Source organism: Xyrauchen texanus, chromosome 46 (genome assembly GCF_025860055.1).
Source record: "Xyrauchen texanus isolate HMW12.3.18 chromosome 46, RBS_HiC_50CHRs, whole genome shotgun sequence".
NCBI lineage: Eukaryota > Metazoa > Chordata > Actinopteri > Cypriniformes > Catostomidae > Xyrauchen > Xyrauchen texanus.
Window position 1 is genome coordinate 19,762,215 of NC_068321.1, and position 20,077 is coordinate 19,782,291.

Consider the following 20,077-nt stretch of genomic DNA (forward strand, 5'->3'; position numbering starts at 1 on the left):
TTAATTCACCAAAGTGGCATTCAACTTTTAACAAAGTATACTCAGGACATTACTGATGTAAAAAAACAGCACCATCACTATTTTTAAAAAGTAATTTTTTTATCAAATCTAGACAGGCCCCATTTCCAGCAGCCATCACTCCAACACCGTATCCTTGAGTAATCATGCTAAATTGCCAATTTGGTACTAAAAAATCACTTGCCATTATATCAAACACTGGAGGTTCATTAAATTAAGCTTAACATTGTCTTAGTGTTTGTTTTTGAGTTGCCACAGTATGCAATAGACTGGCATGTCTTAAGGTCAGTATTAGGTCAAAAGCTTTCTCTAGAAACTCATCAGTCAATGAATGCTTGAAATTGCCTAAAAGAAATTAATAAAAAAAAAACTGAAGATTTAATACAAAGGTGTACACTACAGTCTTCAAAGACAAAGGACAACTGGCTCTAAAAAGGACAGAAAGAGATGTGGAAGGCAAGATGTACAACTAAACAACAGGATAAGTACATCAGAGTCTCTAGTTTGAGAAACAGAAAAATCTGCACATTATTCAAAACATTTGGCCGCCAGAGTATACTACATATTATATACGACATAAATACATTACATACTACAATGATTCCTACTAGCACTGTACATTGTATTGGGTGATACAAATGAATATTTGTGGCCCATTTCATATTTATGTTATTAACAATACAAATAAATGAAACTCAAATGTCTCCTGCTCTCTAGGTGTCGATTGCAGTTGGGTTGGCTGGCTTTGCCTGTGTTCTCCTTGTCGTTATGTTCGTGCTAATCAACAAATATGGCAGACGCTCAAAGTTTGGCATGAAAGGTAAGCCAATGTAAACTCTTTAGCAGGAAACTTGGCATATTGCATTATTAGTGAATATGTGTGACATCAAGTCACACATTTTTAGTGGGAAAAAGGAAACCGGTACGTTTCTTTTTCTATTTCAATTTCATTCCTTTGTTCTGAATCAAATTCTTGGGTGTTTTTTTTTACATTGCTTGCATTTGTTCCTGTGGTTCTTTGTGCTGCTTAAGAAAAATAACTGCTTAAACCATTCTAAGCTGGTTTGAATTGGTATTTTTAGACTGTTGGTTTCTGGTATCGATTAAATATTTAAAATTTTTGCATTTCATATTCAAGTATGTGAGAAACATTTGACAAAATAAAAAATATTTGTTTGTGATATTCTGTGAGCTACCTGCATGAATCTTGCATATAATGGGTGTCATATTTACAAATTATGTGGAATAATTAGCCTGATGGAGTTTCATTCATGCTTTTGTTGTCTAAATGTGATTCACATCTGTGCTGGGCATATCATAAAACCATATCATAAAGTCACCACACAATGAAAGTATTTTTATTGCACTTTTTTTCCCATACAGTGAAAGTGAATGAAGATTGAGGCTAACATTTATATATATTTATTTTTGATATTTTGTTGTGATTAATCACAGATTTTTAAAATGTTGAAATTTAAATCCATATATACTTAATTTTCCTGTCATAATGCATTTATTACCATCTTAGGAAAGAAAACAAAATAATATGTAACAATAATGCTTAAAAGTTGCCAAATGAAAGCAATATGTATATATTTATATACACACACACACACACACACACACACACACACATATATATACACACACACACACACACACACACACACACACTCATACATACATACACACAGACATATATATATATATATATATACCGTATATTTCTTCATTCATTATTTTACATGCAACTGCTGTTTAAATGCATTTATTCCTGCTCTGTGAAAATGCACCTAATTGCAATTTCAGATACAGCTTCTGCGCCACCTTTGCTGTGTAAAGGTGGCTTTAGTCCCCATAGGTTTAGTATTAATTGCTATAGGCATTACTTTTCTTAAACTATCATTCACCGCAATATTAATCAGCTGTCAGACTGTGACTATCCACTTTTTAAAAGCAATCGTGAAGCTGCATTCACAATTCGCATCAAAGTATCAACGCCTGCGTCCAGTGCCGCTTTGAACTCTACGTGAAAAACTGAGTGATAGTTAAGACTGCGTGCTTCAGTGGTAAATAAAAATAAAAATCCCATCTGGGCTTGTTTTGTACATCAAATTGTGTTAAGAGCTCTTTTCTCCATAATTTTATCACTGACAGGGAAGCGCTGTTGTGGTATGTGTGTCAGTGTAATGACTACGGGCAGACACATTACACCTTATAAAGGTTTCACCCTCCGAACAAGTGTTTATGCTGGTTTATGCTGTATTAATGGTCAATTTGTTAATTGTGATTAAGAAAAATGTATTTGTTTTAATTGATCACATGCTCAATGCAAATTCAGGCATATATATATATATATATATATATATATATATATATATATATATATATATATATATATATATATATATATAAATTGTAAAAAAAAATTGTACAGTCCATAATTTATGCTTTTTATTTATGAAAATCACCACTGAAAATAATAGAAATACATTTTTTTTTAAAAACAATCATGACAAATAAGCACATTTCTCCCCCAAATCACCATATACTCAATGCAATGTCACAATATGGCCCTAAAATTGACTTAAATTTATTTTTCTTTTGATAAAAAAAAAAAAGACTTATTTATGTATATGAACCATATACACCTTGGTATTGAAAAACCAGAGCTAATTTCCCCCTTGACATGTCGGCCAATATAAAGTCGAGTCATCAAGACCTCAAATAATATCTTGGCATTACATATGATATGTAGGCTGGTGTGGAACCATGCAACACCAATTACACTACAACCAAAACAAATGCTCATGTATCAGGGATAATTAACGTGATGCCTTCTCTTCCTGGAGCCTCTTGCCATGTTATTTTTTTCTCACCATCAAGTGAAATCTAATCAGTAGCTCTGTCTGGTGGTTACAGTGCAGAGTACCCACAAGCCCCTTCTAGGGCGCAGACAGACTCTAAATGAATGTGTGGCACATTGGCTCACTGTGTCTTGCCTTGGCAGTGTGCCATGTTCATTGACTTTCTCCGTTTCACTTTGGTTCCCACGGGGGCATTCTTCTTTTTTTCCCCCTCTTTCTTTCTTCCTTGTTTTACAACTGCTTCTGTGCCGTCCCTCCTCTCCACCATTCACTTTTTATCTCCTTTTCCCCTTCACCCACCCACTTCTGTCCTTAAGCCCCCCTCCCCGCCACCACCATCAATACTGCTGTTGACAGAAACCGAGACCACTCTCAGTCCTTTTTTAACAGAGCTAATTAAAAGGAGATTAATCATATAACCTAAACGGATGTGGAATTAACGAAGAGAGAACAGAACGGGTGTGGAGAGGGTTTTGGGTGGTACTGGAAGTACCAGGGTGCTGGTTCTAGGGTGTGTTTCCCATACAATGACATAACTCACTGCTTAACCATCACAGTACAATGCATCTTTGGAGAAATTACGACTAGTCACGACTTTTTCCTGAAACCGTAATAATTATGTCAACAACGTAGAGCTTTCATTAATGATGGTACGCAGGAGCAGTACTAATATGATGACTTTACCCTGACTAGAGTAATAACTTCCTCGAATACTAAATTATAAAGGCTCATTTACATGCACACCAGAAAGCTGTTTAATGCGAAGACGTAAATGCGACAGATGATTGCGCTGCAATAGTGGAGTTTCCCTTTACATCAGACTTCAGGTTTCCCCTGACGCACTTGAGCACATGCACGTGTGCGCACTCTTCAAAAACATATATAGGCCACTTATGCATTAACATTAGAGCCATGTTCTGTGATATAAATCGGTTTCTCTAAATGGCCTTTAATCCCTTAAACGGTTGGATTCAGTTTATGTAACATTTCAGAACGCTGCTTTCTGCAAAACATAAGAATAAACAGTTTTCTTAAATGCATCTAAATATGGTCAAAGTGTTGACAGAATGAAAGATATATATGGTCAAAACAGATATAGAATCCTCCGCAAAGTCAAATGATTTGCACACAGCAAACTAACAAGGAACAATGCTTCTAACTAGAGGTAAAGAGATGTAGTTCCAAACACACAACTTTCCAATGTTGTTTGTGAATGTTTGTTGGAACTGTGTTTTCGGGAAATACCAAATCATTAAAATACTAAATACTAAAGATGGAACTTGCGACCATAGTTAGCTTACAATGTATTTGGGATACACACCCCTGTTGGATCTCTGGTTATTTACAGGCAGGCGCTTGGCAATATTTTCAGGATTCCCTGTTCCTCGTTCTGCAGGCACCCAGCAAATGAAAAATGGACAAAAGAATTAACCAATGAATTAACAAACAAAATATTGAGCTAATGGAAGAATTTACTAACAAAAGAAATAACTAACAAAAGAATGTACTAGCGAAAGAACTAACTTACAAAGAATGAACAAAATAAAGGACCAACGAAAGAGCAAACACAAGAAAGAACACATTAAAAACCAAAAGAATGAAAGAACGAAGGAGATAATACAGCCTTATTTGCATCGAGTACGTCATATGTACATATGTATAATTCAGAGATATTTTGTCAGCATTTTAAATTAAAATTGACCCCCTTTACTATCTTAATACACGTTTATCGTTGTATTGTTTTTGAATAATCTGTGCATGTTCCATTTGGTTATTTTACCACGATTCTTGCATTCTGCTAAATGCTGGTATAGTTTCAGACTTCATTTTTTGGTCTGGTGCCTACTTTGGACCTCAAGTCTGACCTCATAGCCGCAACTGCTTGGTGATGAAATGTGGCCTACCGTCACCCTATTCAGTGATTTAATTATTCCTTTATTTGAAATAAAACAGTAGCCCCTTTCTGGTCAACAGTCTCAATACGAGAGCTGTGAAAAAGGCTGTGTGTGCTCTTGTATTGAGACTTTATTATTTTGGTTCTCATCCAGTGCAATGAATGAGAGTTGTTCATATGAACTGAGGCGTAAATAACCTTAATCTAGTCCTGCGGTGAGAGAAAGAGATTTGGTCCTGGAAAAGCATTCAAACCTTCAAAAACATTAGTATTTTCTGAAGTGCTTGTAAATGAAGCTGTTCGGCCAGACAGCACCTTTTGTCTTATTTTCAGTCAAGGAGATTGGCTATACCAGCTGAAGACCAACTTGGCCAGGCATGTAGAAATGCAAGACCAGCTGATGTCCAACGTGGCCAGGTTGGGAGACCAGCTAAACCAGCTAAAGGCCAACTGGGCTAAGAGACCAGATGACAAATCATCGAAATGAACGAAACACCAGCTTTTGACAGCTAAACCAGTATGAACCATTTAAGACCAGCAAATCAGTTGGATTATGCCGAGTTTATTTCTTTTTTATAATAGGGCAGAAGGAATGTTTTTGGTGGTGCATTGCTTTCTGTGAGAGAGGCAGAATGATATCTGGAGATATCTTGGATTTCTGGTCCAGTCTTTGTTCATCTGCAAGCATTACCTGGCTTCATTGGCTCTCTATAGCAGGACTGCAGGGTGTTTAAAGCACCCTGTCTCCTGATTCTTATTCCAGCCCGCATCTCACGCCGGAGTTAAACTTTGTCTGAGGGCTTCCATTGAGATCCCATTATTACCATCTTAAATCTGACAGCAGGGCTCTCACACAAATGGAAAAAAAGCTTTTTTTTTCTCTCTTAGAACTCCTTACATCTGAGAGAATATGTGTATATAGAAAGTGTGTGTGTGTGTGGGTGAGAAAGATCCATAGCGCCAGTGTGTCAGAGTGGCATTTATTCTTCTGGTTCAATAAAATAGACGGCTGTAGTTTTCCTTTACCACCCTTCATTTCTGCAGATTTGAAGCTCAAATGCTTTCCTCCAGATTACATTTGGCTGTTAAAAAGTCTATTTAATTTGACTCAAACAGTCATATTGCTCATTAAAGACCAAGTGATCCAGGAACATAAAAAGTGCATCATACTTTATGTGATTTAAGTCTATCTGATCGATTTTCGTTGCTTTTTGGTGACATTTTATTATTATTTTTTTTCTTCCATGGTGTCAGTCGATTAAAAGGGTTTGCTTGAAACGGGTGCCACTCCACTTTATAGTATAGACTGATTACATTAAAGCGTAAAACTTATATTGAACCCCAACTCTTTTGAGCATACATTCATGAGTCATGGATACTTATGCATATTAGTTGTGTAATCTAGATGTTGGAGTTGATCCTTTAATCACTTAATTGTTTTGTAACAAAGATGCCAGTGAGTGCTACTATGCTACTAGATGGATGGTCTCAGCCCCACAAGCCTAGAGCTTAGGCTTCTCTCATCTCACGTCTGAGTTAACTTTTTCTGAGGGCTACTAGTTGGACAACAAAGTCGACTTTAGCACCCTCAGCTGGTTCAATTGATCAACCAGCTTGGATGAGCTAATGACCAAAAATGACCAGCTTTGACCTACTAGAAACCATCAGAAACTGATTTTAACTACTTTTTCTAGCATGAGACTAAGCTTTAGTCCTTTGAAAGGTTGACCCCTGAGTACAAATGCTACATGCTACAACTATTAGATCTCTCTTTGTTGTTTTTTGGCTTCTTTGTCTACTCCTTCAGTCCCTCTAATAAGAGATTTTGTTGTCACAGGACCCTGAGTAAACTTCCTCTACTGTGACATGTTGTGCTGAATCTGACTGATTTACCTTATAGCCACCATGTCCCTAAACAGAAGCTGGGCATTGTTTATTCTCTCTTTACTTCTAACTGGTTATAATTATAGTTGCTTTAGAAAAGAATAATTACAGGGTGCAGAATATTTACAGAACATTGACAGGGTGATAATCGGTGATCAATTGTAGATGCCTGAACTGCGGCGACCACAGCCATAGTCCACCCCTGAGACACACACACACACACACACACACACACACGCACGCACACACACACACACACACACACACACACACACACACACACACACACACACACACACACACAAAACATGTTGGTGCTGCTATCCTTATGAGGACTCCATAGAAATGTTCTTCCTTTATTGCTTCTTTTCTTCCTTCCGTCCTTCTTTTTTTATACCTACTTACCTACGTTTCACTATATACCTTCCCGTGTTTTGCACAAAAACATATACCCCGCATGATTTCTTACAGTGGAGACTACAAAGACTTCTAATTTTATCCATTTGTTTGTGGATCTTGGTGAGCTTGGGACCACATCCATATTTTCAGTACTTCCATTTATATCAAATGTAATAATGATTCCAATTGGCTGAGCTATTTCAGAGTTTCAGAGCACCCTTCACTTTAGGCAATGCAGAAATTCATCTGGTGATATAACATCAGAGGAAGAACTTTTAAAGATGCTTTAAAAACAAAAGGAACAGGACAAGAGAGCAAATGATTTTATTAAGCATCCCCTGCTTGTCGTCCTTCAACGATGGATTCCCTGCCAAAAAGGCAAATTATAAAATTCCCTCTTAGCAGTGGCCTTGTATCTAAATAAAATGTTATTCTTTGTCCAGGAAGCTTTAGGTGATTCTTAACTTTGAACCAGGACAGCCTAATTATATTAGCATTACGTAATTATATGGAAAAACTATGTTTTCCTTCTTTTCAGAGCAGTGAGTGTGGTGTACTTTTCAGAATAAGGGTAACACATGCGACCATGCTGTTTTCAGTCCAGTAAAATAATATAATAAAATAATAACATAGATAGTACATACTATTGTAAGAACTCCACGTTCGGAGATGGAAGGTAGGAGAAGGAGAGCAATGATGCAGTCAAGTAAGGCTCTTTATTTGTCTGCCTTCAATACACTGCGTACACTCTTCTCAGAGTTTTTCTCAGTTCAATCAGATCAGTGACACACAAACTTCGTCAACATAAATTTCTCTGAGACTTCAGCTTCACAGTACACATTTAATAAGACACGCCAATCACTGGACACTCATGTCATTCTCTCTCTCTCTCTTTCTGGCGGTGGCGTGGCTGTTTATATGCCACTCTCCCCATGCTCACTGGAATTAAAGACAGGTGTTAGACATAATTTAGCTCAGGTGTAAGCGCCCTTAATGCATTCTCTCTCTCCAGACTGATGCTTGTCCAGGGCCTCGCTGCCACATATCCTCACCACCTGCCCAATCGCACACTTCTTGGGGTTTGCTGTGATCACCACCCGTCGCAGCTATCTCAGGACCACCCTCAGATGCTGCATGTGCCGCTGTCAATCATTGCTATAAATGATAATATCATCTATGTATGCAGCGGTGTAAGCTGTATACGGTCTGAGGATTCGGTCCATGAGAAGCTGAAACATAGCCGGGGCCCCAAACAAACCGAACGGAAGTGTCACAAATTGGTGCAATCCAAACGGCGTGGAGAAGGCTGGTTTCAAGGGGATCTGCCAATAACCCTTTGTCAAATCCAATGTAAAATAAAATCAAACTGTACCTAACCGATAGAGCAACTCATCAAGTTGGAACTAGAACAACCGGACTTGACCAATCACTGTGGGATTCTTCTATTACCCCCATATCAAGCATCGCATCCAATTCTTCCTGAACTATTTTCTTTTTGTGCTCGGGCAAGTGATAGGGATGTCTACGTACCACCACTCCCAGTTCGGTCTTGATGTGGTGCTGGATGAGGTTCGTACGACCCGGTAGATGGGAGAACACATCTGGAAATTCTTGTTGCAAATTGGCAACACCTGCGAGCTGATACAGTGAAAGGTGGTTTCCACAAGTGACCGGAGTGTTATAATTAGGTTTTGTGTTTACCTCCAGGCCGAGCTCTGCCCTCTCCGGAACTACCATATCCAATGTCAAAAGGACCCCCTCCTTCCATAATTTCAGAAGGTTGAGGTGATAAATGTGACGTACACCCCCTCTATCGGTTCGCTTTACCACATAATCGAGTTCCCCGACTCATAGTGTGACCTTAAATGGTCCTTGCCACTTGGCGAGTAGTTTGGAGCACGATGTGGGGAGCAATATGAGTACCTTATCTCCTGGTGCAAATTCCCGCAGCGGAGTTCCCCTGTTATACAGCCGGCTCTGTCGTTCTTGTGCTTGGAGCAAATTCTCCTGTGTTAGTTGCCCCAGTGTGTGGAATTTCATTCTTGCTATCTGAAGGTCCCTCCTCCCAAGATTCACGGATGATGTCAAGCACCCCGCGTGGGCGCCGCCAATACATCAGCTGAAATGCCGAAAATCCTGTGGAGGCTTGCGTGACCTCTAGCACTGCGAATAACAGGGGGTCGAGCCATTTATCCCAATTTCTAGCATCATCATGCACAAACTTATGAAATCATGTTCTTAAGGCTTTTATTAAATAGCTCCACCAGGCCATCTGTCTGCGGATGGTAAACGCTGGTGCGAATCAATTTAATACCCAATAGTTCATAAAGCCCATATAGTGTAGGTGACATAAAGGTTGTGCCCTGGTCGTTGAGGATTTATTTCAGAATCCCAACCCAGGAGATTATTTTGAAGAGTGCCTCCGCAACACTACGTGCTGAGATGTTGCTCAGAGGCACTGCTTCTGGATATTGCGTCCCATAATCCACTCGACTAATACAAAGTGATGTCCGCATGCTGACCACTCTAATGGCCCGACGAGGTCCATGCCAATTCTTTCGAAGGGGACCTTGATTAGTGGAAGAGGGCACAATGGCGCTTTTGGGGTGGCTGGTGGGTTCACCAGCTGAGATTCAAGGCACGCTGCGCACCACCTGTGGACATCGCCCCCAATGCCCGGCCAATAAAAACGTGCTATTAATCGGTTCAGTGGACCGCAGCCTCTCCCCCCACTCACTTCATCATGACGTGGAGCTGATGAAGACGGCCTCTGCTCCGTCTCCCCTGCCAGAGCATCACACAGTTCACATCTCGCCACTTTTATGCAGGACCCATCCGCACATATTCCCTTTAATACATTTCTAAATTCAGGCCAATTAGTCCCCAAAATCGGCGGATTGGGGAGGAGGGAACTAACCGCTGCCTCCACTCTATATTTTTCCCCAAAATTTAATCGACAGCGTCACCACAGGGTATTTGTGAATATCCCCATGCACATACTTCACCCTCACTATTTTAGCTGTGCCCAATGCCTCGGGTTGAACCAAGCGTTGGTGGATAGTGGTTTGATTATAACCTGTGTCCACCAAAGCTTGGTGAGTACTGCCCTTGATTCTTACTGGTATTTGGTATGCTCCGGCTCGGTTGGGGTCAGCCTGCGGGGCATTGGGGTTCTGGACCACCGTCCCCAGTTCATCACGGGGCATTGATCCCAGAAGTGCAGACAGAGAGCAATGATGCAGTCAAGTAATATTCTTTATTTCTCTGCCTTCTCTTCTCAGAGCTTTTCCCAGTTCAATCAGATCAGTGCCACACAAACTTCATCAACATAAACTTCTCTGAGACTTCAGCTTTCCATACACATTTAATAAGACACGCCAGTCACTGGTCACTCGTGTCGTTCAATCTCTCTCTTTCTGGCGGTGGCGTGGCTGTTTATATGCCACTCTCCCCATGCTCACTGGAATTAGAGACAGGTGTTAGACATAATTTAGCTCAGGTGTGCCCTTACTGCTTTCTCTCTCTCCAGACTGATGCTTCTGCCTCAACTATATTATATAAACTGTGTATATGGTCTAATATATGGGTAGTTGACATGAAACTTTTGGAAAAGTATAATGCAGTGTGACATGCTGTACTCCATGTAACAATCTATACTCAAAATATACTCAATCTAATAATTAGTGTATCAGATTGTTTTACATGTAACAGTGTGCTCAGACTAATTGAGAGACTACATACAATTTTCAAGCCAGTAATGTGTTTAGTAACAAATAACAAATGCTACTATGTTACATTTCCCTGATAATATTTCAGCAATCAAATTGTGTGTCCTGGTATATTATGTCACATGTTTTGAAACAGAACTAGCAGTGTACAGACAGCTGGCTTGATCATTTGGGCTGGTTTCTGTGTTACAGTAGCAACGCACATATACACATCAGCTGGCATTGTACTGTTTGTTTCTGTTTTGGAGATGTTTATTTAATACATATTGTCTAATATATATTTTATTACGTTTACAGCTTGTAGTGTAACTATATACTTCTCTAAAGGTTAAGCTTAGCTAAGTTTTCTGAGGAGTAGTTGCTAGCTTACTTGCTAAAAGTATTGAGTAGCTTGCCCAACACTGCAAATAGCTTCACCAATTGTATTAGTTGTGGCTTGTTTTGACTTCATATGTTGTCTTTGAGTATGCAGTCTCATGGGACTACTTTTGCTGGTCTTTTTTTTAAATCAAAATCGATAAGCCATACGACTTCCAATCCAACACATCTCCTCCTGCCGCTCTGCCTGTTTTCTACAGAGCCCTAGGATCACTCTCTCCACAGTTGATTGGAGTTGCCAGTGATGGCCACAGCTGCACTGTCATTTGTCAATGTCAATTTTACCACGGTGTCTACCTCTACCTCCCCTGACCCCTGCCGCATGAGATCAGGCACCTGCGCTCTGAGAACGGAGCTACGAATGTCAGTTTGCAAACCAGAGCTGCCAGAGGAGAGACCGGGCCTGACAGACAGCATATTAAACTCTGACATTCACACTAAGACTCTCTCCCATCCCCTCGGTGACTAACAAACCACTTTCAGACCTGATCACCTCCACCTTGTCGTCTGCCTGCCTTTTCCTCTTCACCTTCCTGGTGCTCAATGCACACTCTCACTTTTTCTCTATATCCACCATCTCAAATGTCTGTCACAAGGGTTTTTCCTTTCCTTCATGCACCATTACCTGTGTATCGCCGAAGGGCGATTAGTACACACAAGTGAAGCAAAGTATATCACCCCTGACTGGCTCTAAGCCATGGAAGCACAAACCAAATTGCGGAGGGGCGACACAACTCAGAGTGCTTATGTATTGCTCTAACCTACCATGGGATGTTTTGTATAATAAAATGGATCATTCAGACTCAAAGCCATTGTAAAATGCTGATAAAAGCAGATCTGTGAATTAACATTATATATTAAAGGAATAGTATACCCAAATATAAAAATGCCATCATAATTTTCTCACGATCATATGAATTTCTTTTTACCACATAAGATCTTTAGAAGTTTCTTGTAAACAGGACTACCATCTAAACAAGGATTAGGCCTCATTACAAGCAAACAAAAGATGAAGTCAATAATTTTTTTTTAAGTTTTGTTTGGTCCATGCTAGGAAATCAAATGGCAAAACCATTAAAGAAGATCACTGATCAATAACCAGGATTAATATTATATATATGGCATTCATATTGTTTTGGCAGCCAATTTAATGCACTTAAGAAAAACATTTACTGTACTATATATTTAACACAGCCTAATGCAGACTGACATGCCTTTATGTCTTTTATCATTTCAAAAGCCATAAATAAGGCAGTGTCATACTGGCAAAACAAATGCTTAAACTAAGTAGATCAGGTCAATGCCCAAAGTTTGAAACCCCAAAAATGGATCCTAAAGTAGAAAATACTTAAAGAACTGGACAGATTTATTTACCCCATTAAATGCCAAGCCTAGTCTCATGAAATAAACTTTGGCAACAGTGTTGCTAAATGACATTACATGGCTCATTACACATATCACAGCAGTTTGAATGTGAAATGTCCATTGAGTGGTGCTAAAAACAAATAGAATTTTCTCCAAAACAGATTGTTTGTTCTAAAAATCAACATTGTTTTTTAAAGTTAATTCTCTGCCAATTTTAAACCAGCAAAACCAAATTTTACACCTAGACCTAACCGATAGTGTCATAAAAAGCAAATGTGAGATGAAAAACAGTTGAGGTTTTGAAAGTTAATGATGTAATATGTAAACCTAAAACCCTAACCTAACTGATAGTGCCAGCTAACACAAATGTGAATTGAAAAATGCTCTTGCTGAAGCATCCCTGTCCTTTTTTTGTGCTTCTGACATTTCGGCTTACATGTTGACTCGCATGCTCTTCAAGACTCATAATCAAGTATTTTGCATTGCAAGTGCAACACCCTTATCAGTTGAGCTACTGCACATTTTGATCACACTTGAGTAAGCATGTAAATGTAGTTTGTTATGTAATGCAGATGTTGAAATTACCTTAAAAGTCATGAAGTATAGTAAACATGTTTTGATGTCATAAGATAGCATTGTGTAGTGAACAGGGTGAGAAGTCAGTGTTTATGAACTGATAATAGGCCCTTTTACTTGTGATTTGTGTAAAAGGAATACAAGTTGTAGTTTTAACACTTCTAGTGTTCATTTCACCAGGAAACTGCCACGGTACATACAGTGAGCCAAATACAAATTATTTGCAAATATGTTGGTATAGTAATGTGTTTCCATGAGACCAGGTCTACCAACCAGCATGCAACATTGGTAGTATGCTGCCAAGGAGCTATGCATTGAACCAGACATGGCCTGCTTTATACATGGCTGTACATCTGATTTAAGGAGCTTATCACAGTTTATAAAGGAAACCAGAAATGCTGTATCTATTTCCATGTACATGGTGAATACAGGAGCAGAACATGGCACCATTTTCTATCGCCAGCAGGCCTCTTTCCCATCTGCCTTCGTTTCTTTGCTCTAAAACTAAACAAGAGCCCCTCAGACCCTTTTATTTATTTACTGTATGGCAGTTAAAGATAGATGAGAAGAGCCCTGGAGAATCTGGCTCACCTCCACTGTCACTGTCCTAGAAACAGAAGTGATGAAGGGGCAGAGCCCTCATAATCGCCGAAGTATCAAAGACAAGGCCCCAATGAAAAGAAGGCCAACCAAGGAGGCTTCTGGGACTCCTCGGGCGAGCTACTAAATCTGAGCTTCTGCCAGTAATGTTCTGGGAATGTGTTGGCACAAGTTAAGCAGAGCTTGACTGCTCGTTACAACTTATTACACCCTTACACCCACAAAAAGGAAGAAAAGAAAAACTACATGGTTATTTACTCACCCACATGTTTTTAAAACACTTTTTCTGTCTTTCGTGGAACATAAAATACTTTCATTGCATCTTTTTCAGTACATGCAGATTTGGGGCAACACAAAGATGAGTAAACGATACAACTTGAATTGCTAACTTAACACATTTAGATGCCAGAGAGGATTAACGGTTGAAAATAAGAGGATTTAACATTTAATTCACTATTCTACCAATAAGTCTATTCGTTTAAAGTGCTGCAGTGAATCTAATTCCAAATGAATTTTAGTTGAAATCAAAGAGAAAAAATTATGTTTCGAAAAGGCAAGGCCAAAGGCGGGCTCCAGATTTGCAGTACATCGCTATGGTTCCTATGGCCATGCATTATAGAGTTTCTCACTAAAAACATAAAATAGGCTGTTGAACACACTACCCTAAGGAAAGAAGTCTTCAGCAAATGCTCATTAGCATTTTAATTGGATGCTTAAAGATATACATAATTATGAGTTGCCTTGCAGAAAAGGGAATGTTTAAGTACTGTCTTGTAGCGCTAAACAGCTATATACTCACTTGTACGAGCGGTGTTGCCTGTCTATATGTAAAGGTGAAGCTGAGTCAGGAACAGGTAGGACAGATGTAAATTCTTGGAAATTCAGCACTTTTTCTGCAAAGCTAAAATGTAGCAGATAATGAGGCACTTGAGTTTACTTGTTGGGCAAGCAGTGCGGCTGGTGCATTTGATATACTGTTTGTCATAATGTGTTTTTGGGGTTTTTCAACCCTTTTCAACCCACATGCTTGATGCCTTTACAAAAAAAATTGAAAAAGAAATCTGCTTTTCTTTCCAGTGATTGTAACAGTGTTATTACATGGGCATTTATTGTGCAAGAGTAATTAACTACGTTTTTTTAAATGTATTTGTGCAGGATCTTGTAAATAAATGATATGTTATGAACATGTTATATACATGTTATGTATATGTTATACATATCTAATAACACATCATATAGAATGCATCCAGGAAAGTGGAATAGCTGTAAAATAGGACACTTAAGCACATCACAATATGTATATTATATAATTAGTATGCTATGGCATTGATGTAACCATTTGGTTCCTATTTTTGGTTCTGTTTTTCAGATGAGATTTTTAACTGATGTCATAATTCCCCTTGGTCATTAAAATTCCCAGGGGACTTCTCATAAAAAAGGGTTTAACCCTGGTGTCCTGGCAAAATCCCCCCTTTGACCCTTATCAATCATGGCCTGAAGATCCCCATCCATGAATTGGCTCTATCACTCTACTCTTTCCTCTCCACCTTAGCTGGTGTGTGTTGAGCATACTGGCGTACTAAGTCTGCCTTTGCATCATCCAAGTGGATTCTGCACATTGGTGGTGGTTGAGGAGAGTCTGCTGTTTTTTATGTAAAACGCTTGTAGTGTCAGAAAAGCGCTGTATAAGCGTTAATGTGTTAACTCATAAATTAAAGTGTTAATTCATTAATTCATGCATTCAATAATTATCACTTTTTTATGGAAATTGTGCCTCTTCCTCTATGCATTAATTCATTGTAATATAAAGTATTATTCCACACTCCTTTTCATTTTAAATCCACAAATAGAGCTGCAACTATGATAAATGAGTCAAGTTTCTTGGCTTCACAAAGACCTGCTACTATAAAAAGTTGCTCTGTTGACATCTGGTCCCACGTAGACTAGGAAAGAGCCTCAGATGGCATTGAAATGTGACAGTTAAAGGGGAGTATCCCAGAACAGAGACATCTTCTTATGTAGAGAGATCTGAGATCTTTGTTCAAGCCCAGCTTCAGAGAGTTTCAAACATACGGGCCTAAAGTTGGTCCAAAAGAAGGCAGCAGCTTAATTGGTTAATATTTTGATTCTGACTAATGGTTGACTGTTGTATAAAGAAGAAAAAGGGGAGGGACTTCCTTCATAAGAGAGCTTGTGGCTGCTTTAATGGTGTGTTTATTGGTGGTGTCATAGTGGGATAAAGTACTGAACTAATAAGCAGAAGGTTGCCGGTTCGATCCCAGAGCCACCACCATTGTGTCCTTGAGGAAGGCACTTAACTCCAGGTTGCTCCAAGGGAATTACACCTTAATAGGTGCACTCTAAGTCGCTTTGGATAAAATGTAAAGAATTGTTATTAAGAATTCATAGATGTTTTAGCTAGTTTGTTGTATTATTTCTGCTTTGTTGCAAATTGTTGTTTGGTGTAATTTCACCATTAGGGTGATCTGTGTCTCTTTGGTCAAGTCAGACCCTGGTCACACTATCTCAGTTCTCTTTGTGCATGTACAGCTGAAGTGCATATATGCATTTCTGTAAAGAATTATTTAATAACTGACCTTGAATAAGTTATCATCTTTATTTGAGCTGTGCTGTTGTTTGATCTAATCAATTCAATTAAAATATACAACAGTAGTAACAACAATATTTCAATTCAAACCTGAGTTAAGTCCACTTGCATGTAGTTAACTCAATCTAAATAGTTAATTTAACTCTACTTGAAAACCAATTGAGCTTAAATACTCAAGTTTTGGGAGACCCCATTACTCAGTGGAATTGAGGGAATGAGTTTACTCAATCAAATGAGTGCAATGAACTTATTAGGGTTTTCAGTGTAAATATAAATGTGTGTTTTTGCTAGTTCTCAACAGAATGTGCAGTTCTTTCTACTTAGTGTAACTTCACAGCCGACTAGTGTGGGAGGCACATGGGAAATTCAGCAGAAAAGTCTGATAAAACTAATAACGCTACATTCAAAAGAAACTTGTGCTGGATTTGTCTGTGCGGGGCTCTGAAGATACTTTTTTGGGGGAAACTTTCAGACAGCTTTTCACAGTTGAAGCTAATGCTGTTTTATCATGTACGGTAATGAAAGTGTTTGAATGTACAGAGAGGGTTTTAAATTCTTGTTGAAACTTTAAAGATGTCTACAGTAATGAGTGATATTGCAGCAGTTAAAGTCAATTTGAATAAAAGCATCTGCCAAATGAATAATTGTAAATGTGAATACATGTACAGGAAATAAACCTTTTTTTCCACTGTCAGGCAAACTTAAGATTAAAACTTAAGCTTTTTCCACCATTGCAAACCAAAAAAACCTCAAATGTTTTGACAGTTAAAACATTAGAGTAACATGATACATCACAATTCATTTTTTAATACTCTCTAAAATACTAAATGATATACTATGCTCAAGAAACATGTATAAAGTGGCTAAAACAAAATCTGCCAATCATAACATATCTGAAAGGTATGTATACCTTATGTATGGATATATATATGTTTCACTATATACATATATATACAGTATATGAAAATATACTGTAGTTCTGTTTGCATAGATTCAGGAAGGGCCTGTTTATTTGTAATCATTAAGAAATTTCAACTGCAGAATTTTCATCAGCTTGTGTTGATGCCCTAATGTGGAGTTTGGTTATTCAGTGACATGCATATACTGACAGGACCAGTGTCCTCATTGGATGGGGCCTCTGTATGGCTCTCTCCCTGGGGCTCATCACAAATGAGAACTATGTCCTCTTAATGTTTCATGAGGGGCGCTTTCAATTTTTAAGTAGCCGGGAATAATTGTTGTGTAATCACAAGCCGTTTTCCTTAATTATTAATTTGTGAGAATCAGGAGAGGCACAGTAAAGGAGGTGGAGAAGAAAAGGATGTTGGCCAAGAAATAAGCAGGACATGAAAAAGTGGCCATTTCGGTTTGATGGATAAGGATAAATGAGTCCACTGGGAGCCACTTCCCGGGGCCCGCCTTCAGTTCACAGCTCTGTATTTAATGGCCCCCATCCAGCCAGGCAACGTTAACTCTTATTTTGCTGTATTTTTAAACCTAGCAAAAAGTTATGGACTTTTCTGTTATTGGATTTCCTATTAAAGCTTGACTCTGCAGGTTGTCCATGAACGAGGATTCATTTCCAGTCTTTATGGGATACTAAGCTATCACTTGGGTAGATGTACTGTCTCCAACAGAGTGTGCGTGATGTTTACTCAAGATGGCGCCTTGTGTGTGGCTTTCCGTCTGCTCCCCTCTCTGTCTTCATTTCTTTTACTTTTAATTTTATTTATCTATAGTTATTCTTTGCTGGTTTATGATAGCCAAACTCTGCTTGATATCAGTTGTCTCAGTTGCTAAGATTTCCACACTTAATCTGAGTGGACCTCGCTTCTGCATGCCTCCACCCACACCAACCATCCATGATTTCCTGCGCTGAAGGGCTTTTGATCTTCCGTGGAGGAAGCGCCACAAGAGACGTGGCAAGCGAGCAGGTGTCACTGTTAGGTGGAAGTATGGCCTGGCTTCGGATTTTGCTTGCTAGTCCGGTTCGGCACTTCCAACACCGGATCTCTGCTGCCGACAGCGCATTGTGTGGCGCTCACTAGAGATACCTCATCATGGATTTGCTCACCTGTCGGGAACCCTTGGTGCATTTCACTCAGGAAACGCAGAGGAGGAGTGAACAACCTTAATCTCTGCACCATCAGCTGTGTAACAGCTACCGCTAGTGAACCATTACCGTTCAGGATTGCACTTACCAATGCGCTTTGGTAAACAAAACTTTTATATTACATGACTTATTTCACAAAGCTTGGATCTTCTCTTTGTCACAGAGACTTGGATGGATTAAAATGGGAGACTTTAGTCCATTTTCCTTCAGGACTGCTAATTATTTAATTCCCCTCGGACCATTGGTCGTGGCGGAGGTCTGACTTCTGTTATTAAAAACACACTTCACTGTCGCTCCGTACTTATTGCTATATATCATAGCTTTGAGGTTTTGTTGCTTCATATGGAACTTGGTAATCCAGTGTTGTTCATGTTGCTCTACCAAACTCCACAATAAATCAAGGATTTTATCAATGAATTTGCTAATTTTCTGGGGGGTTTGATAAACTTTGATAGTATTGTATTTTGGGTGATTTTAACCTTAATTTATGCTGTGCTTCTAATCCACTATCTAAGGAGTTTTCATCCCTTATTGACACCTTGGAGTTTGTTCAGTGGGTACATTGCCCCACTCATTCACATGGTCATACCCTTGACTTGGTATTAACACATGGAATATCTGTTGACAGCATTTAAATCTGTGACAACAACTTTTCTGATCACAATCCTATTTTCAACCTCTCTCTCTGACTATGTGGTGAAAGTCCCATCTCAGGTACGTTTGTCACGTATATTTTCTTCACACTCCTCTACAGACTTTTCAAATGCATATAATGAGGTCCGTAAACCTCTAGATATTCATCAAATAATTGGGATGCTGAGGAACATCTCAACTTATTCAATTCCATCTGTTAAAATACCTTAAACTCTATAGCTCCACTAAAGGCACCGATCACCGAAAACGAAATCAGAGCCATGGTTTAATGACACTATGTGATCACTCAGTGTATATGGAAAAAGAACCATCTACATGTGTCTTATGAAATAATGAAGACTGCACTGTCCACTTTCCAAAAAGCTGTCAAATCTGCTAAATTGAAATATCAGAAATATTGAGATTTTAACTAAAAACTCCCATAGACCTAGAACCATTTTTCCTTAGACATCAGTGGATCTATGTGAACATTTTCTTAATTTTTTTACTGAAAAGGTTACCAATATTCGATCTCAGCTGCTGCCAGATGTTCATGACCTGGTTGAGACTCCATCTTGTTCAGTTGTTTGGAGTGAATTTGAGCCTGTTTCTCTCCAATTATGCAGAGAAATCACGTTCAGTGATTGTAGTTCAGATGTTGTACCATCACGTTTTTTCAAGCAAATATTTGACACTATTGGTCCAGATTTACTGTCTGTTATTATCAACAGTCTCTGCAATGGGACTGTCCCGACTTGCCTTAAACTTGCAACGGTGACAGCTATCCTCAAAAAGCCCACTTTGGATCCCGCTATCTGTACCAATTTTAGGCCTTTTTTGTGAAGATTATGGAGAAGGCAGTTTTAACCTAGTTGCAATCATTTTAAAATATTAACTCTATTCTTGAACCTATCCAGTTGGGTTTCAAGGCTTTGCATATAGTACATAATCTGCTGTACTAAAAGTTCTCAATGACATCCTAATGACTACAGACTCTGGGAATGTCATGGCTCT

The 20,077-nt window shown here is 38.9% G+C and overlaps 1 protein-coding gene across 1 annotated transcript in view; it reads left to right on the top strand.

Annotated features, from left to right (window-relative positions):
• LOC127638276 (NT-3 growth factor receptor-like) overlaps window positions 1-20,077 on the top strand; it is a 281,479-nt gene that overhangs the window by 153,180 nt on the left and 108,222 nt on the right. Inside the window, exon 11 of the mRNA XM_052119739.1 lies at window positions 736-838. Coding sequence (XP_051975699.1) covers window positions 736-838 — 103 coding nt within the window. The remainder of the gene's footprint in view (window positions 1-735; window positions 839-20,077) is intronic.